At 37.9% G+C, this 21,335-nt stretch overlaps 1 protein-coding gene across 1 annotated transcript; it reads right to left on the bottom strand.

The window, feature by feature from the left end:
• Positions 1-12,039: 12,039 nt before the first annotated feature.
• LOC115814789 (adenosine receptor A1-like) lies at positions 12,040-14,827 on the bottom strand. Its single transcript, XM_030777745.1, has 2 exons — positions 14,487-14,827; positions 12,040-12,703 (listed from the first exon to the last, which is right to left on the bottom strand). The coding sequence occupies exons 1-2, from the start codon at positions 14,825-14,827 to the stop codon at positions 12,040-12,042; spliced, it is 1,005 nt and encodes a 334-aa protein (XP_030633605.1).
• Between the last annotated feature and the right edge of the window lie 6,508 nt (positions 14,828-21,335).

The following is a 21,335-nucleotide window of genomic DNA, read 5'->3' as shown; positions in this document are numbered from 1 at the left end:
CCAATTCAATTTTGTCAAGAGGCTTTTAATCAAATAAGCCGTTCTGCTCTGGTCCAACATTCTGCCAAAGCATGACGGTGTGGACAGGCTTGTGTAATGGAGAACATTATTGCCCTTTCTAATTAGAACTATGAGGGATGTCTGGCAATATCACTGCCTGTCTTCTTTTAATACTGATGGCTATAGTGCCAAGGGTTAAGTCATTAATACCCCACTGTCCCTAAAAGACAGAATATAAGAGCTCTTCATCATTATCATCTCCAGGTTCCCCACTATTTACCGTCATTCCATTAAAAAACAAAACCAGTACATCTATTCCTAAATTTGCCTTTGAAATTATTTCATAAATTGGTGAAATAATTTTAAGGCTTTAAGTAATATGCCCCGTCGCAAGAAAAAAAAAACTGCTTTTCTTCTCTCTAATTATTCCTGTCTATTTTAAGATCATTGTACAGTGCCAACAGATCTGGTATACATGTTCTAATATTTGTAGTGGGCAAATTGAGATTTTTATTAGTTTGCTTACTCATTTTATCACAAAGACACTCTTCCTTTCCTAATAATTCATTTGAAGAATTCCCAATAATCATTTCACTTCATGACCATTGAAGTATTTTAATTCACTGAGTCCTTTGGGCAGATGGGATGGAAATTGGTTTTTTGCAGGATGGAAAATACATTTAATGAGTTGTGAATTGTTGACTTTGATCTGTAAAGATTACAAACACCAACAGAACACAAGCATTTTGAACTTATGGCAAGCATAATCTGATCAGTATCCTCCCAGAAAAATGAAATATTCCTTTACAGCGTATTACAGTGCTATAAATATTATGTAATACTTAGGCAAGCCTTAGTAAGCAATCATAATCTAAATGAAGGCTAAAACAGGTGACTTTTGACAGTAAAATTGAGGGAAATCAGAATTCTCTAACTGTTACTGACATTGCGACTTTGCAAAGTGCCCCCCCCCACCCCCTCCAAATCACAGTACATCACTGTATCATTTATTTGAACAGGCTATCAAAAGAAAAAAAGTGAACCTGAATGCACTGTCTCACGAACTTTTTCCTAAGTATGGGTGGTGTTCTTTTTCCCTTAAATTTAAGAGTATTAGTGGTTTTAGAACTGAAGGATGGAGAAACATTGCCTATACCACACTTCCACACATAAACGGCATGCCCTTAAAATGTGTAACAAATTAAAGAGTGGTTTTGATAAATTGGTCAGTCGATATACACCATATAAATGATACATTTTTAGGTCAGTATTCAATAACCTAAATTGTACAGCTGTACCCAGTCTGGGTTAAAAAAAAAAAGGCAGACTTGGGGACATATCAGCCTAAGCGATCTAAAATGGACTTCATATTGATGAGTCCCATATCCAAGAGTAAATGGAAGTTTTTGTATGGCTAAGGAGAAATTTGTTAAATGTGAGACTTGCTGATTGTTCGGAAACATTTTCATAGTTGACAACGACGAAGCATGTATTTCTAGAATGTTGTGAAGCATGTGCTGTATGTGATTATTTAGCTATTGAAATAGATTAAAATAACTTAATTAATCATTGTATTTCAACATTCACAAAGAAAGAAAGAATGAAAATGATATAATATATATATATATATATATATATATATATATATATATATATATATATATATATATATATATATATATATATATATATGTTCAATGAATCTGACTAATTTCTTTCTGGTGAAAAGATATAAACACCTGGATTGTTGAGATTTAATGTATACCTCAGGCTTATTGTGATATGTCAGTTGACCTTATGGTCTCTGTCACGCTATATTGAGGATGAGAGTTTTAAGGGCAATGCCATGTAGGTTTTTAAAAGTATTCATCCTCTCCTATGCATCCAAATCAATCATGTGTAATTTAATTATTTAATCCCTTATCACGAGTGCATTAAAACCATTATCTATATATAAACCCCTTGTAATTTGCCCAGTCTGTGACATATACATACATATTTTTACTTTCCAAGCCATAACATCTAATGCATTGCTTGGCTGTACTGAATTAAAAGTGGAGAGAGAGATGCTGTGTTCTCTTCTCTAATGTTGCACACTAGGGAAGTTCAAACTCCACCTTTCTCCCCCAAACCTCTGTAAGGCCTTATAGTACTGCCATGATCACAATCATATCTTTCCCATGAAACATACAGACTCATTTTATCTCATGGTTTTTGTTATCAAACTTAGAGTTCAAAGGAAATATTTAATAACTTTATGGAATGCAAAGAAACTTTGCCCAGAGAATTCAATACATAGTTATTGTGGGTACACATACTATTCTATTACCTGATTTTTCTCGTTTACTGTGGCATGGACCTACAGTCTTTTTCAGGAGTGTATTTTTATGAGTCAATTAGCTTTTTTCTCAACAATATTAAGGAAGCACTTTACTACACAGAGGTCATTCCTTAAATGATGTACATCTGTACATGTTGCTTTTTTCTGGAGATGTGTAATATACAATGATATCTTTTTTTTCCTGGAATGTATGATAATTCATCATTTCTCACATTATTTCCTAAACAAACAGCAACTCCTATCCATCCCAAAGCTCATCTGAGTGAGTAGGCTCCATTTAGCCACCATTCCCATTGTTCAGTGCCAACATCTGTAACATAGAGACCCAGAGTGCATGTTTATGCCTAGTAAGGCCAACAGGTTGTGGGAACTGTTTTGTTCTTTTTAGTACTGTTCTTGTCTATTCTTTATCCTTATTCGCATATTTCCATTGCAATTTATTGACATGGGAAACAGCCAACGAGCTAGCATGTAGCATATATTGCTAGTTATTGCTCTTATCTACTTTTATTTTTTTAATTAATTTATTTCTTTTCTCCGCATTTTTTCTTGGGGCGTTTAAAAATTTGTTCTTCTGCGAGTTTTTAATTTGCATGATTGCCTTTTTTTTTGTTGTTGTTGTTGTTCAAACCAAATTTTATTGTACATTATTGTTGTCATACAGTGGGTTGTGAAATGCTTTGTATTGGATTGCCTTAAATGAAACTAAATAAAACAACTGACTTCTTATATGAAAGTTTTATGGGTTGATGATTAATTGTTGGTAGGCTTTCATAACTTTGCCATTAATTTACATGTAAGTCTTTTATGCTGTTTATTAACACTTCATGAAAATGACTGTGATTGTTTCCTATTATCAAGGAGGTGTGTGTGTGTGTGTGTGTGTGTGGGGGGGGGGGGGGGGGGGGGGGGGGGGGGGGGGGTCAGATTTAGAGAGCAGGGCACTGAATATATCTCTATGCCATCCATCTCTGGATGCATGATGACTATGAATTATTGATGGATGATTGGATTTGATAAGTTTTTTTTCTTGCCCTTCAGTGTGCACCCCTGCATGCTGCATGTAGTGGGATCATAGCTCTGTGCTCTCTAAATTTGCAAGAATATACACCTTCCAGGTGTCATTATAAAGGTAAGGAAACCAGCGGAGGAGGGAACACATCTTACACAATGTCTCTCCATCTGCTATTCAAGTGCGACACCTGGGCCATTAGGTGAAGCTGAGCAATTAAAACAAATGAACTATCCCTTCTCTCTCACTTTTAAATAGGAGGTCTTGCTATTGAGTGAAGAAGGTCACCTCGGGGAGCTGAGAAGGAGTTATAGCCATAAATCATGATCAAACCTGTGTTGAGTCACCTGACAGTATCTCCTGCATCAACACAATTAACTACACACACACACACACACACACACACACACACACACACACACATAATTAGAGAGAGTGGATTGTGACGAAAAGAGATACTGCTAGCTAGAGATGTCTGACTCACAAGTAATGGTGGACAGCAGGATAAAGAGCACCAGAACAACTGTCATCTCTAATTTCATTAGCCCAACATATTTGTTCATCTCCCTATCCAAAATATGGAAATACTGTATGAAGCTGTATGTACTGCAACAATCTGATGACACAAACATACTTAGGCTCTCAGGTAAATCTGGCTGGCAGTACATGTGTGATTGAGAGAGATCATGTTGTTCTTGATCCACGGCAGTAGTACTTTAGTGTTCCCAGGATGATCCTTCTGTCTGTCGAACCACAACACGGTACTTTTTCTGACTCTATTTGTTTTCTGCCAACTGGGCAAATGCATAGGGCAACAAATCACATGGTCAGCGGTCCTGTGGTTAAACCACAGCACCCCTCTCCACGCACTGGGAGCATCAGTAAAAGCTATCATCTGACAGGGGCACTATTTTTCCCCCCACAGTGTTGGACAATGGCATACAGTCCAAGAGAAAAGTAATCTTCCCATGTGATAGATAGATTCCATCGAGTTTCCAATGTGGACTGTACAACTCTATAATAGAGCTCTTACACTTAGCCAGCAGAGCAACCTTTGAATCAGCTACATCACTCTTGTTCTCATGCTGTTTGATCTTCTCAAACTCTTTGTGTGTGTGTGTGTGTGTGTGTGAGAGAGAGAGAGAGAGAGAGAGAGAGAGATGTCCTTTCTTTTTTGCTAACTTAGGAGGACATTTGACAGAGAGTATGCTATTCTGCTGTGGATGCCTTGGGAACTAGGGTCAAATTCATAGTCCTCACAAACAAACAGCATTGCATAGGGTTTTTTTTCAAATGAAAGATATTGTTGTTATAGTTATAACTAAAAGCATGAAAGTGTTTTTGTTTAGGATTAGGTTGTTATTCTTTACTTTTGTTATTATGGAAGTCAGTGGAGGATCCCTAGAATCTAGCTTACAAGGTGTTTGTGCATGCATGCATGTGTGTGTGTGTGTGTGTGTGTGTGTGTGTGCATGTGTGTGTTAGTGTGTGTGTCTCCCTGAAGACCATTACAATCATTGTTCTGTTGTGCTTAGAGATAGGATATGTGGACACACATTTAACCGTTACCTTGGAAGACGTCTGTCAACCCATAACCAACACAGCTGCGCATTCTTTTCAGTTATTGTATAAAAGTTGGTCATGAACACGATTTCACTTAATATTACAAACCATTCTAGCAACAGAATACTATTTTGCAAAACTGCCAACATACATGCTTCCTTCAGAAAACTATGAAAGACCGAAGCACTTTTCGGATTCTCCTTCTTTATCTAAAATAGGGGTGTGGTGTTCTCTGGAAGCGCAAGATAGTAGAGCCCATCACTGATGAAATAGCGCCCTTTCCTGGAAAAGCCAGAGAAAGACAGAATTCATGTATAAATGACCGGATGAATTTCCTGTAATTCTTGTAATCATATAGTTATTCTTATACTGTGCAGTGAAAGCAGAGCGGATCTCGGGGTATAATCGCAGATACATGCTTTATAAGATATACACCTGCTAAACAAACAGCCACATTTGAATGTATTTTTGTTGGGTTTCATGCTCCCTCTCAGAAGATGGCGCTACCAAATATGAGACACAGTGGGAGGCATGCAATGTGCAGTCGGACGTTACGTCTTCTGAATGCCTCCAGAAAATTTCTATTGATGCCACTCACGAACGGCGCCAATAAATAAGTGCAGGGGTTCTTGAAGCGAGTCTGAGTAGGCAGCGAGTATACTGAGTAAAAATGTCAATAATGTATAAGACAGTAAGGGATTAAAACAACCGATATTATATAAAAAATATTTTTCATGAATATCGTTATGAACTGATGTGATGCTTGAGGGGCGGAATCACTGATACGTAAGTGATTGAAACGGTCCTCGCATCCATCATATATTGCAAATTCTGTAATACAACATACATCGTAATCGTTGAGTTAATGAAAATTCCTGGGACCAGTATTTGGAAATCGAAGAAACCTTAGGTGTTGATCTGACATTACGAAGTTCCTAGTTCAAAGAAGACACAGTCTAAGGCGTGCCCTTTACGCTTCCTATACTCATTTCTGAGAATTGTGAACAAACAGCATTCTGAACAAACACCTGAGAAGAGTTAGTAGGCGAAATTATGGCTCCAGCAGAATTTCGTGATCAAACATCTAAGATTATAGAGTGCTTTTTTGAACTTGATGACGTTGAGACTGATGGTGCTGTAGATGGTAAGTCTCTTGATTAAAGGTAAATTAGAATATCACTTAATAGTAGTTTTAGTGTAGAGCGACTTTGAATGTAGTAAACAACAGTGTTAGTGTAGTTTATCTAAAATATTGTGCATGCTTAGTGAAATAGTTGTTTTGTTTAAGTGATTATTGATATCCGGTGCGTGTCTTGAATGAAAACAGCTGTTTTTATGAAGCCCATATATTACGTAAGCCAGCTCGAAAGTGTAGGAAATACACTATAATTCAAACTAATCTTTGTCTTCAAGATTTTTTGGTTTATTCTAGCTCTTACTGTTTGTGATCGAGTTTGTTTTATAAACTTTTCAGATTGTTCTACACATGATGATGAAATTACGAGAATAGCTGTTAAACTGAGGGACATTGGAGACGACTACGATGAAACTGTGATCCGGCCTCTTGTCAAAAATTTACAGAAAGCAGCAGCAGATCAGGTAAAGTAAATCTTAAACCTGGTTGAATTACTGTATGTGTAAACGGACTTCTTTCGTTCTTAGCTGTCTGCAATGTATGTTGACAGCAGCGCCTGAGGAGAAATACTTCTTCCTTTTTGAAATATGTAGAATGTATATTGCGGTTTAGAGCGGTAAAAAGCATTTCTGTCAGTTTCGTTTAGTTTACCGTCTCAGTTTTGAGACCAGGACTGAGTTCTGATTTGTACTTCTGATGTGTAAATAAGTAAAATTCTTTGTATTGGAACATTAGAGGCGAACTCCACGGAGTTGCTCTCTAATAAAGTCCTAAAGCGGCATAAACTAATTCGGATGAGAGAACATAACCATGTTAATGTGGGTATAAACAGATCCTCTCTTTGGCACCAGAGCTTTATATTTGTTACTGTTTGCCATGCCAGGTGATTGTGGAGTTCAGTAAAAGTGTGGACGCCTTGAGTAAGACATGGGTAATGGAACGCTCAGAAGTGGTTCCAGAAAAATATCTCCTCAAAGCGTCCGTTGCAATTGGTGTCTATGTGAAGAGGAACTGCCCTGACATGATCACACCAGTAAAGGATGCTATGCAGTCTTTCATAACCAACCAACTGGCTGGCTGGGTCTCACAGCAGGGTGGCTGGGTGAGTACAGCTTTGACAGTTATGATGTGCAATCTGTGGCATCTGGCCCCTTAAATCATTCTTTTTTTTTAATGATCTAATAGGTAGTGCTACAAGCACAGATTATTTTATCTCTTTAATGTTTAACTAATATGCTTTCTTGATAGACTTAAGCCAAGAATATGATACATTACCATTGAGATATATGGCTAAACTTCTGAACATAATTTGCAACAGGACTTTATTGTCCTGTTGGCCTCATGATTTTAATTGCCTCCAATCAGATCAGGAGTAATTCCCAGAAACTGCAGAGTTCCTGGTTTTGTCACTTTATTCATGAGTCATTTAATCACTCAAAATCTTTTGGTGAAATGAAAATGAAACTAAAATGCATCTATTGTACAGTGTGTCCCATCAAAAATATTCCATTTCACATTTTCCATGGTAAGATGTATTTGTATTGTTCCATTGGTGCTGTAATTCATTCTGAGGTGTAAACACACTTCAGAACTGCCCTTTTTGACCTGTAAGCCTTAGCAGGCATTATCAGACAGAATATTTTTTGCCTACTCATTCATTACATTGTAAATCACTTCTCATTTGCAAGGTGATCAAACCTGTGATTTTTGCAAATTAAAATTTGATTTGTTTATTTTACGAAAAAGAAATGCCTGTAGTTTGTTGAGTGAGGAAGTGCTAGCCTGAATTTTAAATCAGGCTAGGCCTTTATACTTCAAATGTCTGTGTTTTAAATCTATGGAAATGTCACTCAAGTACGAAAGCAAAATCGATGTGGACCATTTTTGCCCTTTACACGGGATGTAAATTCAGCAGAACAATCAAGAGAACTTTTTTTTTTCTTTTCAGGATAACGCTTCCTGCTCCTAGGAACAGTTTGAAAGAAGGAAGTTATTTGAAGGAATGAAGATTTGAAGACACCTCCCACTTTCACAAATCCTCTCAGGACTATTTGCTGAACACAGCCTTGTCATAATCTCTTGTCATAAGTCTTGTCTTTTCAAAGTCCATTTCATAAGATTGTGTCCAACACCGCATTAATTTCTAAGGGTCATTTCTGATACTTTCTCTCTACATAATCAGGTAAGTGACATAGGCAGGGTGTTCAGTTTTTCCTCCAAGTTGTTATGTGTAATTCAAACCCTTACGTCCAGAGGGCAGTGTAGTCTTTCTTGTGATAATGTTTTGAACAACAGTCCCACTGTAGGACCCCAGTCGTGGTCATTGACAATTTCGTCACTATTTTTATGCACAAAAAGTAGGCAGATAGATACAATCACAAGTTTACCTCACCTCACTGACTGTTTTAAACACACAGGACACACATGAAATGTTTTGTGGGGATGTCATGAGTTTTCTTTTTCTTCAGTGTGTCATGTGTTGTTGCTATTGTTTTGTTTTGTTTTAAACCTCACTTAGCCAGACATCACATGATTTATTGAAGTGGATGTGGTGCTTTTTAAAACCACTGATAATTGGGTGTACAGCCACGCAAGAAGAATGACAATGCAACTAAATATATTTTCACATGGTTTTGGGGTGGAACTGGACGCACTAGTCACAAGTTGTGACACACATGCCTTTGTTTGCTGTTGTACTCACAATTATTTGAATTATTTAAATTATTTTAAAAATATCAATGAAATTTTTATTTTTTTTTGTAGGGGTTGGGGGTAGGGTGGGCTGTTGAGTATTTCAAGGTCATATGTTTAATAATGTCGGTGAATCCTGTAAGGAATCATTGTGAAGGTGATCACATTTCTTGGTATAAGAAAGCTTATTTGGAAGACTAATTGTAAAACTGTTGTTGAGCTCTTACAAGGATGGTTCTTTAAACATTCTGCCTCTTAGAGATAAGTTGTCTTTGTCTTGTAGGAGTTTTTGAATGTTATCAATGCACTATAGTTCTATCACAGTCTAGATTGGATCAAGTTAATGTATAGTTGTGTTCTGAAGTGATTGCCGTGATGAAAAAATGCCTCTTTATCCATTGCCACATGTTAGCACGTGATGATTTAGCTGCATAGCTCTGAAGTAGCCCTCTAGATACATTATAGTTGACAACAGAAAAACAAAACAAAACAACAACAACAACAACAAAAAAACTGTATGTAGGCATTGAGATGTTCCATGTTTATTCACATAGTCAACATACTGGTGGTGTTTGCATCCTTAAATTTTCTCACTACCTCCAGCAGAGGGCAGAACCATCCTTCTTAAAGTATATTTGTGTGAATGAAACACAGACCAGAATTCCATTTTAAAAATCCTGAACAGTACCCTTGCTTGATCTTCTCTCCTGAATGAGCACTGATCTAAACAGGAGCTGGATGTACATCATTCCAATGCTGCAATATCTGATGTACGTCAGCTCAAAAGAGTTGTACAAGGGAGGTAATGAGTACAAGGAAAGTTAGTCCTTTCAAAATAATGGGACTGAGCACATATTCTTTCACTAACGTTGTTCAGTGAGACAATCGAACCAAGTGTCCTTGACATTGCCTCCAGTTTGTTTTTCTGTTCAAAATTAAAGTAATATTCAGCATCACTGTACTGACTGTTGTAATGTTGTAAATATTTGTAATTGTGTTTTGTTTATATTTTTAAACATACAAAAAAGTAGGGGTTTTTGTACATGCTTAGTAAATCTTGAAAACAAGGCTGAGGTAAGAAGATAACATTGACTAAACTGATAAGTGGACATATTGTCAGGGCACAAATCTGCACTTAATATGAATAGGTTTCACATGGTGTAAACGCTCTATCCTTGCATGTTATGCAGAAAGCCTTGTCATATGTTTAAGGCAGCTGGCTCAACCCTCAGGAACAGGTCAGCTGACCGATATAAATATACCGTTGAAGCTAAGCAGACATGAGAAGTCATGTAACTTTTGATCCCCACTATTTCATGCCAATTCACTGCTATTTTAAGAACACAAGAACTTCGCTGGAGGATCACCAACCGAGGGGTCACGTGAATGAGGGTCACCTATTCCTAGCTCAGCACATGGTGGAGGGACCGAATTTTAACTGTTCTCTTTCTAGCACTGGGCTCTCGTGGTTGTCTTATCACAAGCACTAATGAAACAAGTGCTGCCACTTATTGGACCATAATAACCTTAAGCAAATACTATGTATTACTTTTTGACATGCTCAGCATGTTTGCTGACTGGCTCAGGTTGGACTTTAAGATGCCTGAGAGAATTTCCAGATCCAAATAAAGAGTATTTGATATGCAATGCACTTAGCAATAAATATTAAGATGGAGAAAGTTATGATGAATGGGATATCAGGTTATAATTTGGTGATGATAAACTAATAGCACTTAGGGAAATGAATGATCACTACTGTCATGAAATATCATGACCGAACAAGCTACATGGCCTGATTTAGAATTATTTGAAAAAAGTGCCAAATTGACATTAAAATGATTTTTAATTTACTTCTAGTTCCTAGATATAAAACTGACAGTCAAGTAATGTCTCCATTTAGATGCTTTAAAAAAGACAGATTAACATATCGTTGGACAGAATAGTCTGCCTGTGCTCTGTTTCTGAGGGTTTAGCAGAGGCTCATGGATTTAAATGGTCTGGAATTCAAATAGTGTCTTTTGTAGCACTCATGGCGTATTCTATTGCCAGCACATTTCAACCTCAGTGTTTCACAGATTGGACCATGAATATAAATAAGTGTGTTTCCCTATCCTCCTCTCAAGCCCCAGCTATTTCAAGTATCTGCTCTTGCCCTAAACTACCACTTCCAAGTCGAACATTCAGGGGCACAATGATAATGTGGAAGTTTGATTCAGGTCTGCAAGAGCTTATTTGTAGCAAACGAGTGAAATGTTTCAGCCCCAAACTATCTCTGAGCATCTCAGATCCTTCATTTGATTTTTGCTACTTCAAGGCAGTTGATGAAGATCCACCTGACGTGAGCGTGTTTGCGGCATTAACTTATCTTAATATCATAATTTATCACTGTCTTTAGTGTCTCTCAAAGAGGATGTGTAACAAAAATCTAGAACAAAGTGTTAAAAATACTTAGGCACTGTGACATTATTGTAACATTCCAACTGATTGTATGAAACATCCAATCCATGGGCAGCTTTACTTAGTCCTCAATGGACCGTACACCTGGCCAAATTGCTGTTTTGAGGCTTAGAATGTTGCACTACAACCTTAGCCATAATTAGAGATGACCTAAGCTTAGAGAGGAGTGGCTTCAAAGGCCCCTGTATATTGGTTCACTCATCACTTGAGGTGAATGTGTATGTATGAAAATGCTTCCTCATCAGTTCAGGGCGCATTTCAATGTCCTTCTCCTTCACTCAGAGTCATCCTGACAAGAGTCATCCTGAATCTTAACAAGATCTGTCAAAGTTATAAGACCATACACATACTATTAATAAGCTAATGACTCAGCACCAGAGCACAGTGAAACTCTGACATCTTGTGTAGGTTACCATGTGACCACTGAAGCCAAAAAGCAAGTATTGGTTACACAATAAGGCTTGAGATTCTCATGTATGTGGTACATTGCAGAAGAGGGAATGTCTTGAAGAGGCAGGAATACGTGTCAGTTGCATTGTATTGTTCCACTTTGAAAGACAATTGCTTCCTTTTTCAATGGTTAGTTCCAGATGGTGGATTGTTTTGTATGCATCATTGACATTTACTGCATAAATGTTTGGTGTTTGGGTCGAAGAACCTCCATTATCTACTAAATGTCTCTCTTAATGGCACAGCTGTCCATAGGAACATGGAAAAGAGTGTAAGAGGTTTACTATCTCGTGCCCACTGCTGCCAGTTATAACCAACAGTATTCCTTTCAAACAATGAAACTTCTGCTCCCATCCATACAGGGGAACTACCCTGTCTCCAGCAAAGGGGTTAAAGGACATCAGTCTGTCTGAGCCTCTGTTCTTGGCTTTCCCTTCGCCGGCTGGGACGATCAGCCAACTGAGGCAGCTCTCTGCAGCACACATACTGTTCCCAAATCTTCACAAAAGCAGTTCGAAATTTCTTGATGCGGAAAGCGTATACTATGGGGTTGACAGCAGAGTTGCCATGTGTAAGCAGGATGGCTATATAGATGAGGTACATGGGCTTCTGACAATTAGGACAGAAGAGTGTAATGCAGTTCAGTATGTGCAGGGGTAGCCAGCTGATAGCAAAGAGAAAGAGGACTAGTGCAAGCGACTTGGCCAGTTTGAGCTCCTTGCCATAGTAGCGGCTGGGGTCTGTGTGACTGGCTGTAACTTTCTTGTTGAGCTGTTTGTGGATCATGTAGAAGATCTCAGCATAAATGACCAACATAAGGAGCAGTGGGGGCAGCACCCAACCGAAGAAGTTGAAGTACACCATGTACTCCATGCTAATGACATTTTCAAACTGGCAGGTGACCAGCAGATTGGCATCCAGTGAGCCGTTCCTTTCCTGCAGTCTCTCTAGGTTGTTCCAACCTAGCATGGGTATCAGGCCCACCATGATGGCCACCATCCAGCATATTAGCACTGATGTCCCTGCACGTCGAGGTGTCACCACCCTCTTATAGCTGCAAAAGAAGACGGATCAGGTATAAGGAAACAGAGTGACAAGGGCATTTTTTAAAGTCTGATGAACAGCAATGTTATGGTTGGCGACAAATGAGCGATTAAGATCTCCTGAAACCCAAACCATGCGATGAGTAATCGGGTCTTTTGTTTTACTGTTTGCATTGTGACATGAATGAAATTCTGCTTGTGTTCATTCACAGCAAAGAATAAAAACTGTCTAGACACTCAAAGGTTCAAATCTATACTGTATACACTTTACTGAATAAAATAAACAGATAGTTTTCCCGTGAGAGTGCTACTAAAAACTCAACATTCTTAGGTTCACAGTTTACAAATAATTACCAAAATATACTTATGTGTATGTATGTCCCTTTTAAAGACTGTATATTTCATTCAAAACCATTTTTCACAAGAGTAGTGGTCTGATTATTGCCAAAACTTTCTTATTTGCAGCCAGTGTAAGTCATTACTGATAATCTAAAACTTTACCCTTATAGATGAATGTCAGTAATAATATGATTTGTGTGAAAATCCCAATTAGTTCATAGCACTGACACTGTGCACAGACCTGTTGTCAGAATGCATTATGTTTAGCTTCATTTTCAAGCCAACTTGTAAAGACTGTTCTAGTCTTTTCAGCCAACACAAATGAGAGTTTTGAGGCATGAAATGCACTGAGCCGTCAAATTGGCACTAGCAGTCTGTAACAAGCTCTCTCTGCATTTGCCTTGGGGCCCAGTAAAATCAACACTAAATTTGATTTCCTACATGTTCATAATTAATTCTACATAATAACAGGATACTGAATATATGCTGGTACCTCATACTGAGGAATGTGTTGCAAAGAGTAAACATGGCAAGACTTCTAGTTGGCATAAAGCATTTTTCAACCATCAGTGAGAACTTAAAGAAACAACCTTGACACCTGTGTGCAAAGGGGGTGGGTAGTGCGGTCATAGAAAGAGAAGATATTGTATATTTAGTCTGACTGGAAGCTACAATACAGTTGCAGAATTCCGTCCATTGCCTATGCCGAACACTTTCTTTCAACTATCCTTGATTCACAACGTCATCGAAGCCGTTTGGGAGAGACTATGAACTGCTGGCCGAGGTGCTCTGAGCGGGGTTGATCTAGTCCCACGACAATTTGATCGAATAAATATAGCACAGTCTAAAAAAAAACATGAATTGCCCCTTCAGTTTAAGGAAATAGAGAGGAAAGTACTGGAAAAGTATTACGTATTATTAAGGTGATGTAAAATATTTAACTACTTTTTGCACTCAAGGCAGATGATTATGTTTAGTGGACAGGCTCAGGAGAATGGCTGCTGGTAAACAGAGCATTTTAACACTCCTTAAAATGAACACAAATAGTCCTTTTTCATTCTTAAGTCACGTGAATCGCTGTATCAATGAGGTTACTCAATCGACAATCTATCCTTAATCAGTAAGAATAAAAGCAGTTTTGTTCTTTTGCACCATTCTTTGCCGTAGCGTATTCCCCAATTTATAGCCTACTAGAAATCATAACCAAAATTATTATCCGCGAGAAGTCAAACGTTCACAGTAACGAGTTCTACTGCTCGTTCATCTTGACAAAGACATAATGCTTCGTCAAAAGCAGGCGAACAAAGCTGTGAGGAAATAACCTTGCCCTATGAAGGATCTTTGACCTCTGCACCAAAATACAACTACAAATATACAAGCAAAATATAGATCATATCAATAGTGTGAAAAGCACAGTTCCTCATCATGACAAAGGCATGTCGGGTTGCACGTTACCTCATTGGTATCTTGACCCTTAGATAGCGGTCAATAGCGATGGCAAGGAGCGCTAGGATTGAACTTTGAGTTAGTACGAGTACTGTGCAGGCGACAAGCAAGCAACTGTAAAAATGCGTCTTTAGTCCAATGCTAATTGTAATGGCCAGAGGGATGACCAGAGCCCCGACTGCAATATCAGCCAGAGCCAAACTGACGATGAAGTAGAAGGTGGTGTCCCGTAAAGAGCGATTCATTCTTACAGCCCAGACAACCATCACATTCCCGATGACAGAGGACAGGGCAATTACCATCTCCATACCGATATAAAGAGCCTGCGAAGGTGGGAGAGTGTCTGGCATCCTTGCGGAGATAATGTGCGACTGCAGATTCCAAATATTCCCTCAAACATGAGGTTTTGCTGGACATTAAATAAACTATATAGCACTCTTCTTAAGTTCCTCTTCTGATGGCAAATATGTAGTTCTTTGAAATGACATCTTGTGTTCAGTGGTCTCACTGGTCGAAAATCCCCAGAATTATGTCAGCAGGGCAGCAATTCATGTCGATTTGAAGGTAAGGAGGCTCCAAAATACAGCCCCTCTGACATCTCCAAATGCCTTTCAGTCGTACCGCGAACTACCGGTGACTCATGTCGGTTCCTCTAAAACAGATCAATGGTACGTCCAGTTCAAGTCTGCATCATGAGGAGTCATCATTAGTCAATAAAAACAATACACCCACGTACTGAACTAAACAAAAAAGACCAGAAGCACACATAAGTGTACGAATACAGATTACATTTTTTCACTGTGACCCTTGATCCCTATAAGAGTTCAAATCTTCATCGGGTGTTGTCTGTAAACGTGCAACTCCTCTGTGGGGAAACCTTGCTTGGCTTGTTATAGACCGCCGAAAATAAATAGGAAGTGTTCAGGTTTAAAATATGAAGATAGCGTCAAACTCTGACACTGCTTTCCACCCGACACCGTTACTGCTTAGGTTCATTACGCAGACTGTCACATGCTGCTCTCCACTGTCTTGCACCGTCCAATCATCTGCTAATGCAAAACTTCTAAACCAGTTGTTTACCAACATGAACACGCCTATACACACAGCCTAAAGTGATTACTCTAATTTCAAATACTGACATGGAGGCTACTCCTTGCCTTTAAAAATGTATTTACGTATTCGACAATCCTAAAGCCGTCTGCCCATAACTACACCGCCATAGTGCATATGGCTCGTTTTTGTTATACTGTCGAGGCAGCACCAAATTTTATTTAAAAACGTAATGTTCTTTGTTTGCACAATTTATCACGCATGTGCCTAGTTTGCTTGTGAAAGTGTCAAGAGATTCAAAGATTTGTTTTTTCCTCACTGTTTTATCAGTGTCCAGCACCTTATCTCTGTGGTTGTGATATATGCGTATAACAGCGTGGGGTTTTACGCAGAGCACAGTGGGGTCATTTTTGTTTAGTACTCTTTTTTATGTTAAAAAAAACCTGAAGCCTGCATGTTCGAATCCGACATATCTTTTGGAGGATAAAATTAAGATCACAACACGTCTATCTAAGAACAGATGCGCCAGACTTAATTGACACGACTGTTCTCAGCTCAGATCTTTGTTTGGCTGTAAACTGTCGCATATTTATTACCGTTGCTGCGTTATTAATATGACTGACAGACACATAACCGCAACAGCTGTTCCTGTGATAATTTTAAAAAAATTCTGTTCACTGGTGTTGGCATTGGGTCAGTTTTCTGTGGCCAAACATCTTTTTTCTTAAAATAGTTTTGTAAAATGTGATGATCGTGTCATCCTTTATAAACAATTGTTATACTGGAATATATTTTACATCAATGATCTTTAATTGTGACTAGTTTAAACACAAAACAATTTCAAGGGAAGTAGGCTATGTGAAAATCTGAATGAAAATTAATTTTAAGACTTGTATTACTGCATCAAGATTTTACCACACTGACCATGGCTCAGAGAGGATTACTAATCTTGATGAGCTTGTTTGGAGATATACTATAAGAAAGACACATGTCATTTGTATCATCTTGTATTGTTTGTATGTATCATTTGCTATGGTACGCATTGAGGAAGATGGATTTGGAGTCTGCATTCTTGAATCAAATATGGCAGCACTGTATGGGTGAGCTCTCTGTGATAATAACAGTCAGTGCATGAAGCACATTCCTCAGCACATACTGTCACAATACTAACTGTGTTAAAGGATGATGTGAATTAGACTGGACTTCTAAAACACAAAAGCAACATTCAACTGGTACCAACAACACCTGAATCATTAACGTCTATCATTTTTTTCTTAGATATCTCAGTTGTAAAAACCTCTATTCTGTTTGCTTCACACACACACACACACACACACACACACACACACACACACACACACACACACACGCACATATACACACATGCATGCGCATACACATACAGACACACACACATGCACACACATACACACACAGACACATACACGTACACACGCACGCACACACACACATGCACACATTCGCACACATGCTTGCCCTCAGAGATAGGGTTAGTAATTTTCTTTATCACTTAACTTCCTAAAGCAGTAGTAATGGAAACATGTGGTCATACTTTCTTATTTTTGATTTTGCTTTAAACTTTGCCTACTGAAATATTAATGTGAAATATCATTAATGCTCCTGGTAAATTTCAGGACTGTATTTATAAATGTACAATCAGAGAGCCACATTTCATTTGTTAGAATATATCAATTGCTTTATATCTGATCATGATTTAATCTTTGAAGCAATACTGGTGCCAACTCAGTTTCATTCATGGTTTATACTGGTGCATACTGATGTCTGTAATAATTTTATACATGCAACAGCATCTGACCATTTTCACTGTCATTCTGAATTCCAGCCCACAGTGTTTAAAATCTTAAGAAATAATTTGATGCATTTTGTTTACAAGATATTAAAATATGACACTCTGTTGAAAAGCTCTTACAAGTATTAGAAGCAATTAGTACTTTCCTCTTCAGTGGGTTTCCACTGCGTTTCTCTCACAAGGCTCTCGGTCTCTGATATATCTGTTGAAGTGTTTGTCTTGAGTGTATACTGTGGTGTTTTGGTTTCCCTGCTCCTGGGAGACCACTGCTCTGTACATTTGAGCCATCTCCCTTTCTCCAGCACAGTTCATTCCACTCATCATGTAATTATCTTGTGCTTGATTAACTAGATCAGGTGTTTTAGAGATGGCAGAGTCATGAAATGTAGCTTGCTGTGCGGCTCCAAGAACAGGATGAATTGGGCAGCACTGGTGAAATAGGACTGACTGTCAATACATGAAGTGATCACACACTCAACTTGTTGGATGTGTGTGATGAGTCCAGTGATAATCGAAGGGTAGGTTCTTAAATTTAATCACCAGCTGATGAGTTCAGTCAGGGAGAAAGGGGAAGTCCTCCTCTTCTGACAACTGGTTCTGTTAAAAAGTAAATGAACTTTGGACTTTGAATGAGAGTGTCCACTTGGATAGCAGATTTAGATGTGTATTTTTAATGTTCTGTAAAATAACCTGAGGCGTTTATTGTCTTTACTGATCAAATTGCTCTCATTTCTTCTATGTGCAGCATTCCTGTGCTAATTTTGCTTTGATTCAAAGACCCAGTGGGGGGAATGTTTTTAAATTAGAGGTGTATGTTTGCAAAAGTGATTAGGTTTATGTTAATTGTCTCTGCTAAGAACAGATGTGCCCCAGTCAATTAACCCCTCCTTTCCTTTGGATTCAAATTATTACCTCTAATGATTTTCTTAGATTTAGCAGCATCTCAATATCCTCACAGCCATTGTGACTCCTATTTTGCACTCTGTTTGTTTTTATATATGGAATAACTGAAAACTTACTCAGGAAACTGTAACTCTATGGATGATTCGCAATACAAATACTGGATCTGCATAGACAGACTATTCCACTCTTCTGGCAGTACATTTACTTAATAGATCCTCTCACATACTCCTGTAGTCTGCTAGTGTTGAAAAACACTCAGTCAGTATTGTGACTGACTGTACAGTCCGTAGCAAAAAGGGACGCAATATTTTTAGTCAGTTTTCCTGTCCACTTACGTGGAAGAACCAGAGCAAATGTAATCTCTCAATGCACATGAAACAGGATCATCCAGCAAAATGCTATGGCATAAAGTGGACTCAAGGGAAGCTAGAAAGGGGGCCTCACAATTATCCTTGTTATATTTCTCAATATTGTGTAAATGTCAACAGCTTTATGTTCTCTCGCTTGGGGAAAATCAGAAGACGACCACTAAGGTGAAGTAAGATATTGGTTCCCCCACTGAAATTACAGTCTGTAGGTGGCAGTCGTAAAAAGTGATCCATTGGCTTACTACAGAGGTAATAAAGTCTAGTGCAATATCATACTCCATGTGCAGGCAATGTCAAGATAAGATATGGTCTCGGTTGTCCGTCGCGCAGTCATAATGAAATATTAACCGAAGAATTAAGGAAATGTAAATAATGTAAAACATATATACCTCTTAAAACACTGTGCAAATTGGACACTTGTTAATTTCTTCTGTGTGTACATAGTTTAATAGGTGTGGAACAAGCAATTTAAAGAGCTTTTTTTTTTTTTTTTTGCATTAACTGAGAGCAGATTTTTTTTCCCCCCACTGTTAATGAAACTTGAGTCCTCTGATGAAACAGATCAGACAACTCCTCATACTTGACTCTGGTCAGTGTGAAGGGAGAGGTTTCTTTAAGATAGAGATAAGACATCTCTGAGATGAAGATTATCAAAGGTTTTTGGTCAGACTCGTAAAACTCCACATCAAACAGAAGAAATTGTTTGTACCCGAGGAATTCTGTATAGATTTTTCAAGTCTGTTATTACTTTTAAAATGTGATACTAATTTGAAGCTCTCAAGAGGTATCTTTAATAATGTATGTCCAGTGTATCTCTTTATGACATGATATGAAATTAGAAGAGAGATGAAATTGAAAATATAATATTGTTCATTTTTAATAGTGACTCTTGGCTTCAATACAGCTCAATCAGTCAGGTGTCAAAGTGTGCAGGGTACTGCTGTTAAATGAACATGCGTGACTTTATTTCTTGGAGCTGTACCAGTCCTAGTACTGTGGTTTGCTTTTTAAATATTTGTCTGCATAATGACTGGAATGTCTAGAGTTTTCAACGTGGGACTAGATTATTTCACTGCCAAAGACTAATTGTTTTACATTTCAAAAATAGTTTCTTTCATCAAAAGGGTGCAACGTTTATTTCTGCATATTTAACTCCTCTCTAAGCTATTATATGGGACAGTAGCTGCAAAATGAATTTAATACTCTTTATCATTTGCGAGTGTGTGCTTTCCAAAGCCTACACTCAAAAATGTCATTCTTTAAAGGTCATAGACATTAAACTAACTACTGCTGCTTCACATGCACTGTTAAAATGTGTAGTCAAAAGCCTCCAAGAATGGGCATTAAATACAACATGTAGTATAACATGCAGTATAGTTAAATATAGCTATAACATAGATAACGGAGTTTTATTACAGGTTACTGAAAACAGTGCCAATCAAACATCAAAACTGCAAGAACAGACTCCAAGCTTTATCTGTATCTGTATATATCTTATTTTGTGCATGTATTTTGAATTTAGGAAAGCTGCACTTGCACAGAATAGACTCCAGGTTTTGAAGAAAAAAAAATGTTATAATCAGTCAGGCCTGATCTCACAAACTTGTAGAAAATCCCTATCAGTGTATGTCTTACTCTGTTTGAGCTAGTGTGGGAAGGGGAGGTGACAGATTGTCTATGGTTGTAATGATTTGATGTAGGAGTGGAAGATGGATTTCCAACAAGTAAAGCTTAACTCAATCTCTTATTTTGCACACGCACTGGAAGAACATTACTCTCATGTTCCTCTTTCCTTCCTAAAACTGTTTAATCAATATCATCATCTGTGCAGTCAGTAGTGATGTTGTGATGGTAAAGAGCCCCTGAATGGTGGAGCATTTTCACTACACAATCAATTGTCTGAATTCTTAATGTTTGTATCCCTGGCACAATCCATGTGGTATAATACAGTGTTTCCTGGTAGCATGTTCTTTGGTTTTCAGGCTGCTTAAGCTCATATTTCACTTTATCACGACAGTCTCTGTGCTATGAGAAACAGAAAGGCTAAATTAAATCACTTTAAACAACTATTGTTCGTCATTGAACAATATTATTTAACTCAAAATCAAAATGGTTCTGTATATGACTGGCACTATTTTCAACCCGACCTATATGCCTTAGACATAAATGAACTTACAGGATATAATTATACAGGGAATTGGACATCTGCTAACTTTGTCAGCTGAACATCATTTGTAACTGTTTGGCTTTGATCTTTGGATAGTCTGACTGACTCTATGGTGGAAATGTTTGAGGAGACTCAAAACAGTTTACTGTTGCTCCTCTTGAGCTAAATCCATAAGAAAGCCTAACTGTACTTTTAGCATGAGTTATATGGACATAAAAAAAATTGCACTGGGGATTGCCACCTACTGCTTCTGCCATTTGATCCGTTCCTCTGTGAACTGCCTGAAGAGGAAAAAAAATCTATAGATGAATATGTAGATTTTGGACAGATATCTGAGATTCTACTAAAGTGTGTATGAATAGAATCTCACATATCTGTCCATAATCTCATTTGTTTCTAGGAACATATTCTTGTCTATCAAGATGACTTTAGATATTATGCATTTATGTAACCATGGCTTTTTCATCATTATTAGTCTTACTCCTTATGTTCCTAATTTATGCAAAAACTTGAGGAGTGTTAATGCTTCTGTTATTTAC

The sequence above is a fragment of the Chanos chanos genome, chromosome 6 (genome assembly GCF_902362185.1).
Source record: "Chanos chanos chromosome 6, fChaCha1.1, whole genome shotgun sequence".
Classification (NCBI taxonomy): Eukaryota; Metazoa; Chordata; class Actinopteri; order Gonorynchiformes; family Chanidae; genus Chanos; species Chanos chanos.
The sequence above is the reverse complement of the archived record's forward strand: the minus strand, read 5'-3'. Positions and strand labels throughout refer to the sequence as shown.

What these genes read in the sequence shown, in the direction of transcription:
- LOC115814789 (XM_030777745.1), bottom strand. Translation starts at nt 14,827, where the DNA reads ATGCCAGACACTCTCCCACCTTCGCAGGCTCTTTATATCGGTATGGAG. An exon ending in AGGGTCAAGATACCAATGAG is followed by an intron (nt 12,704 to 14,486) that starts GTAACGTGCAAC and finishes CTTCTTTTGCAG; the next exon opens with CTATAAGAGGGTGGTGACAC.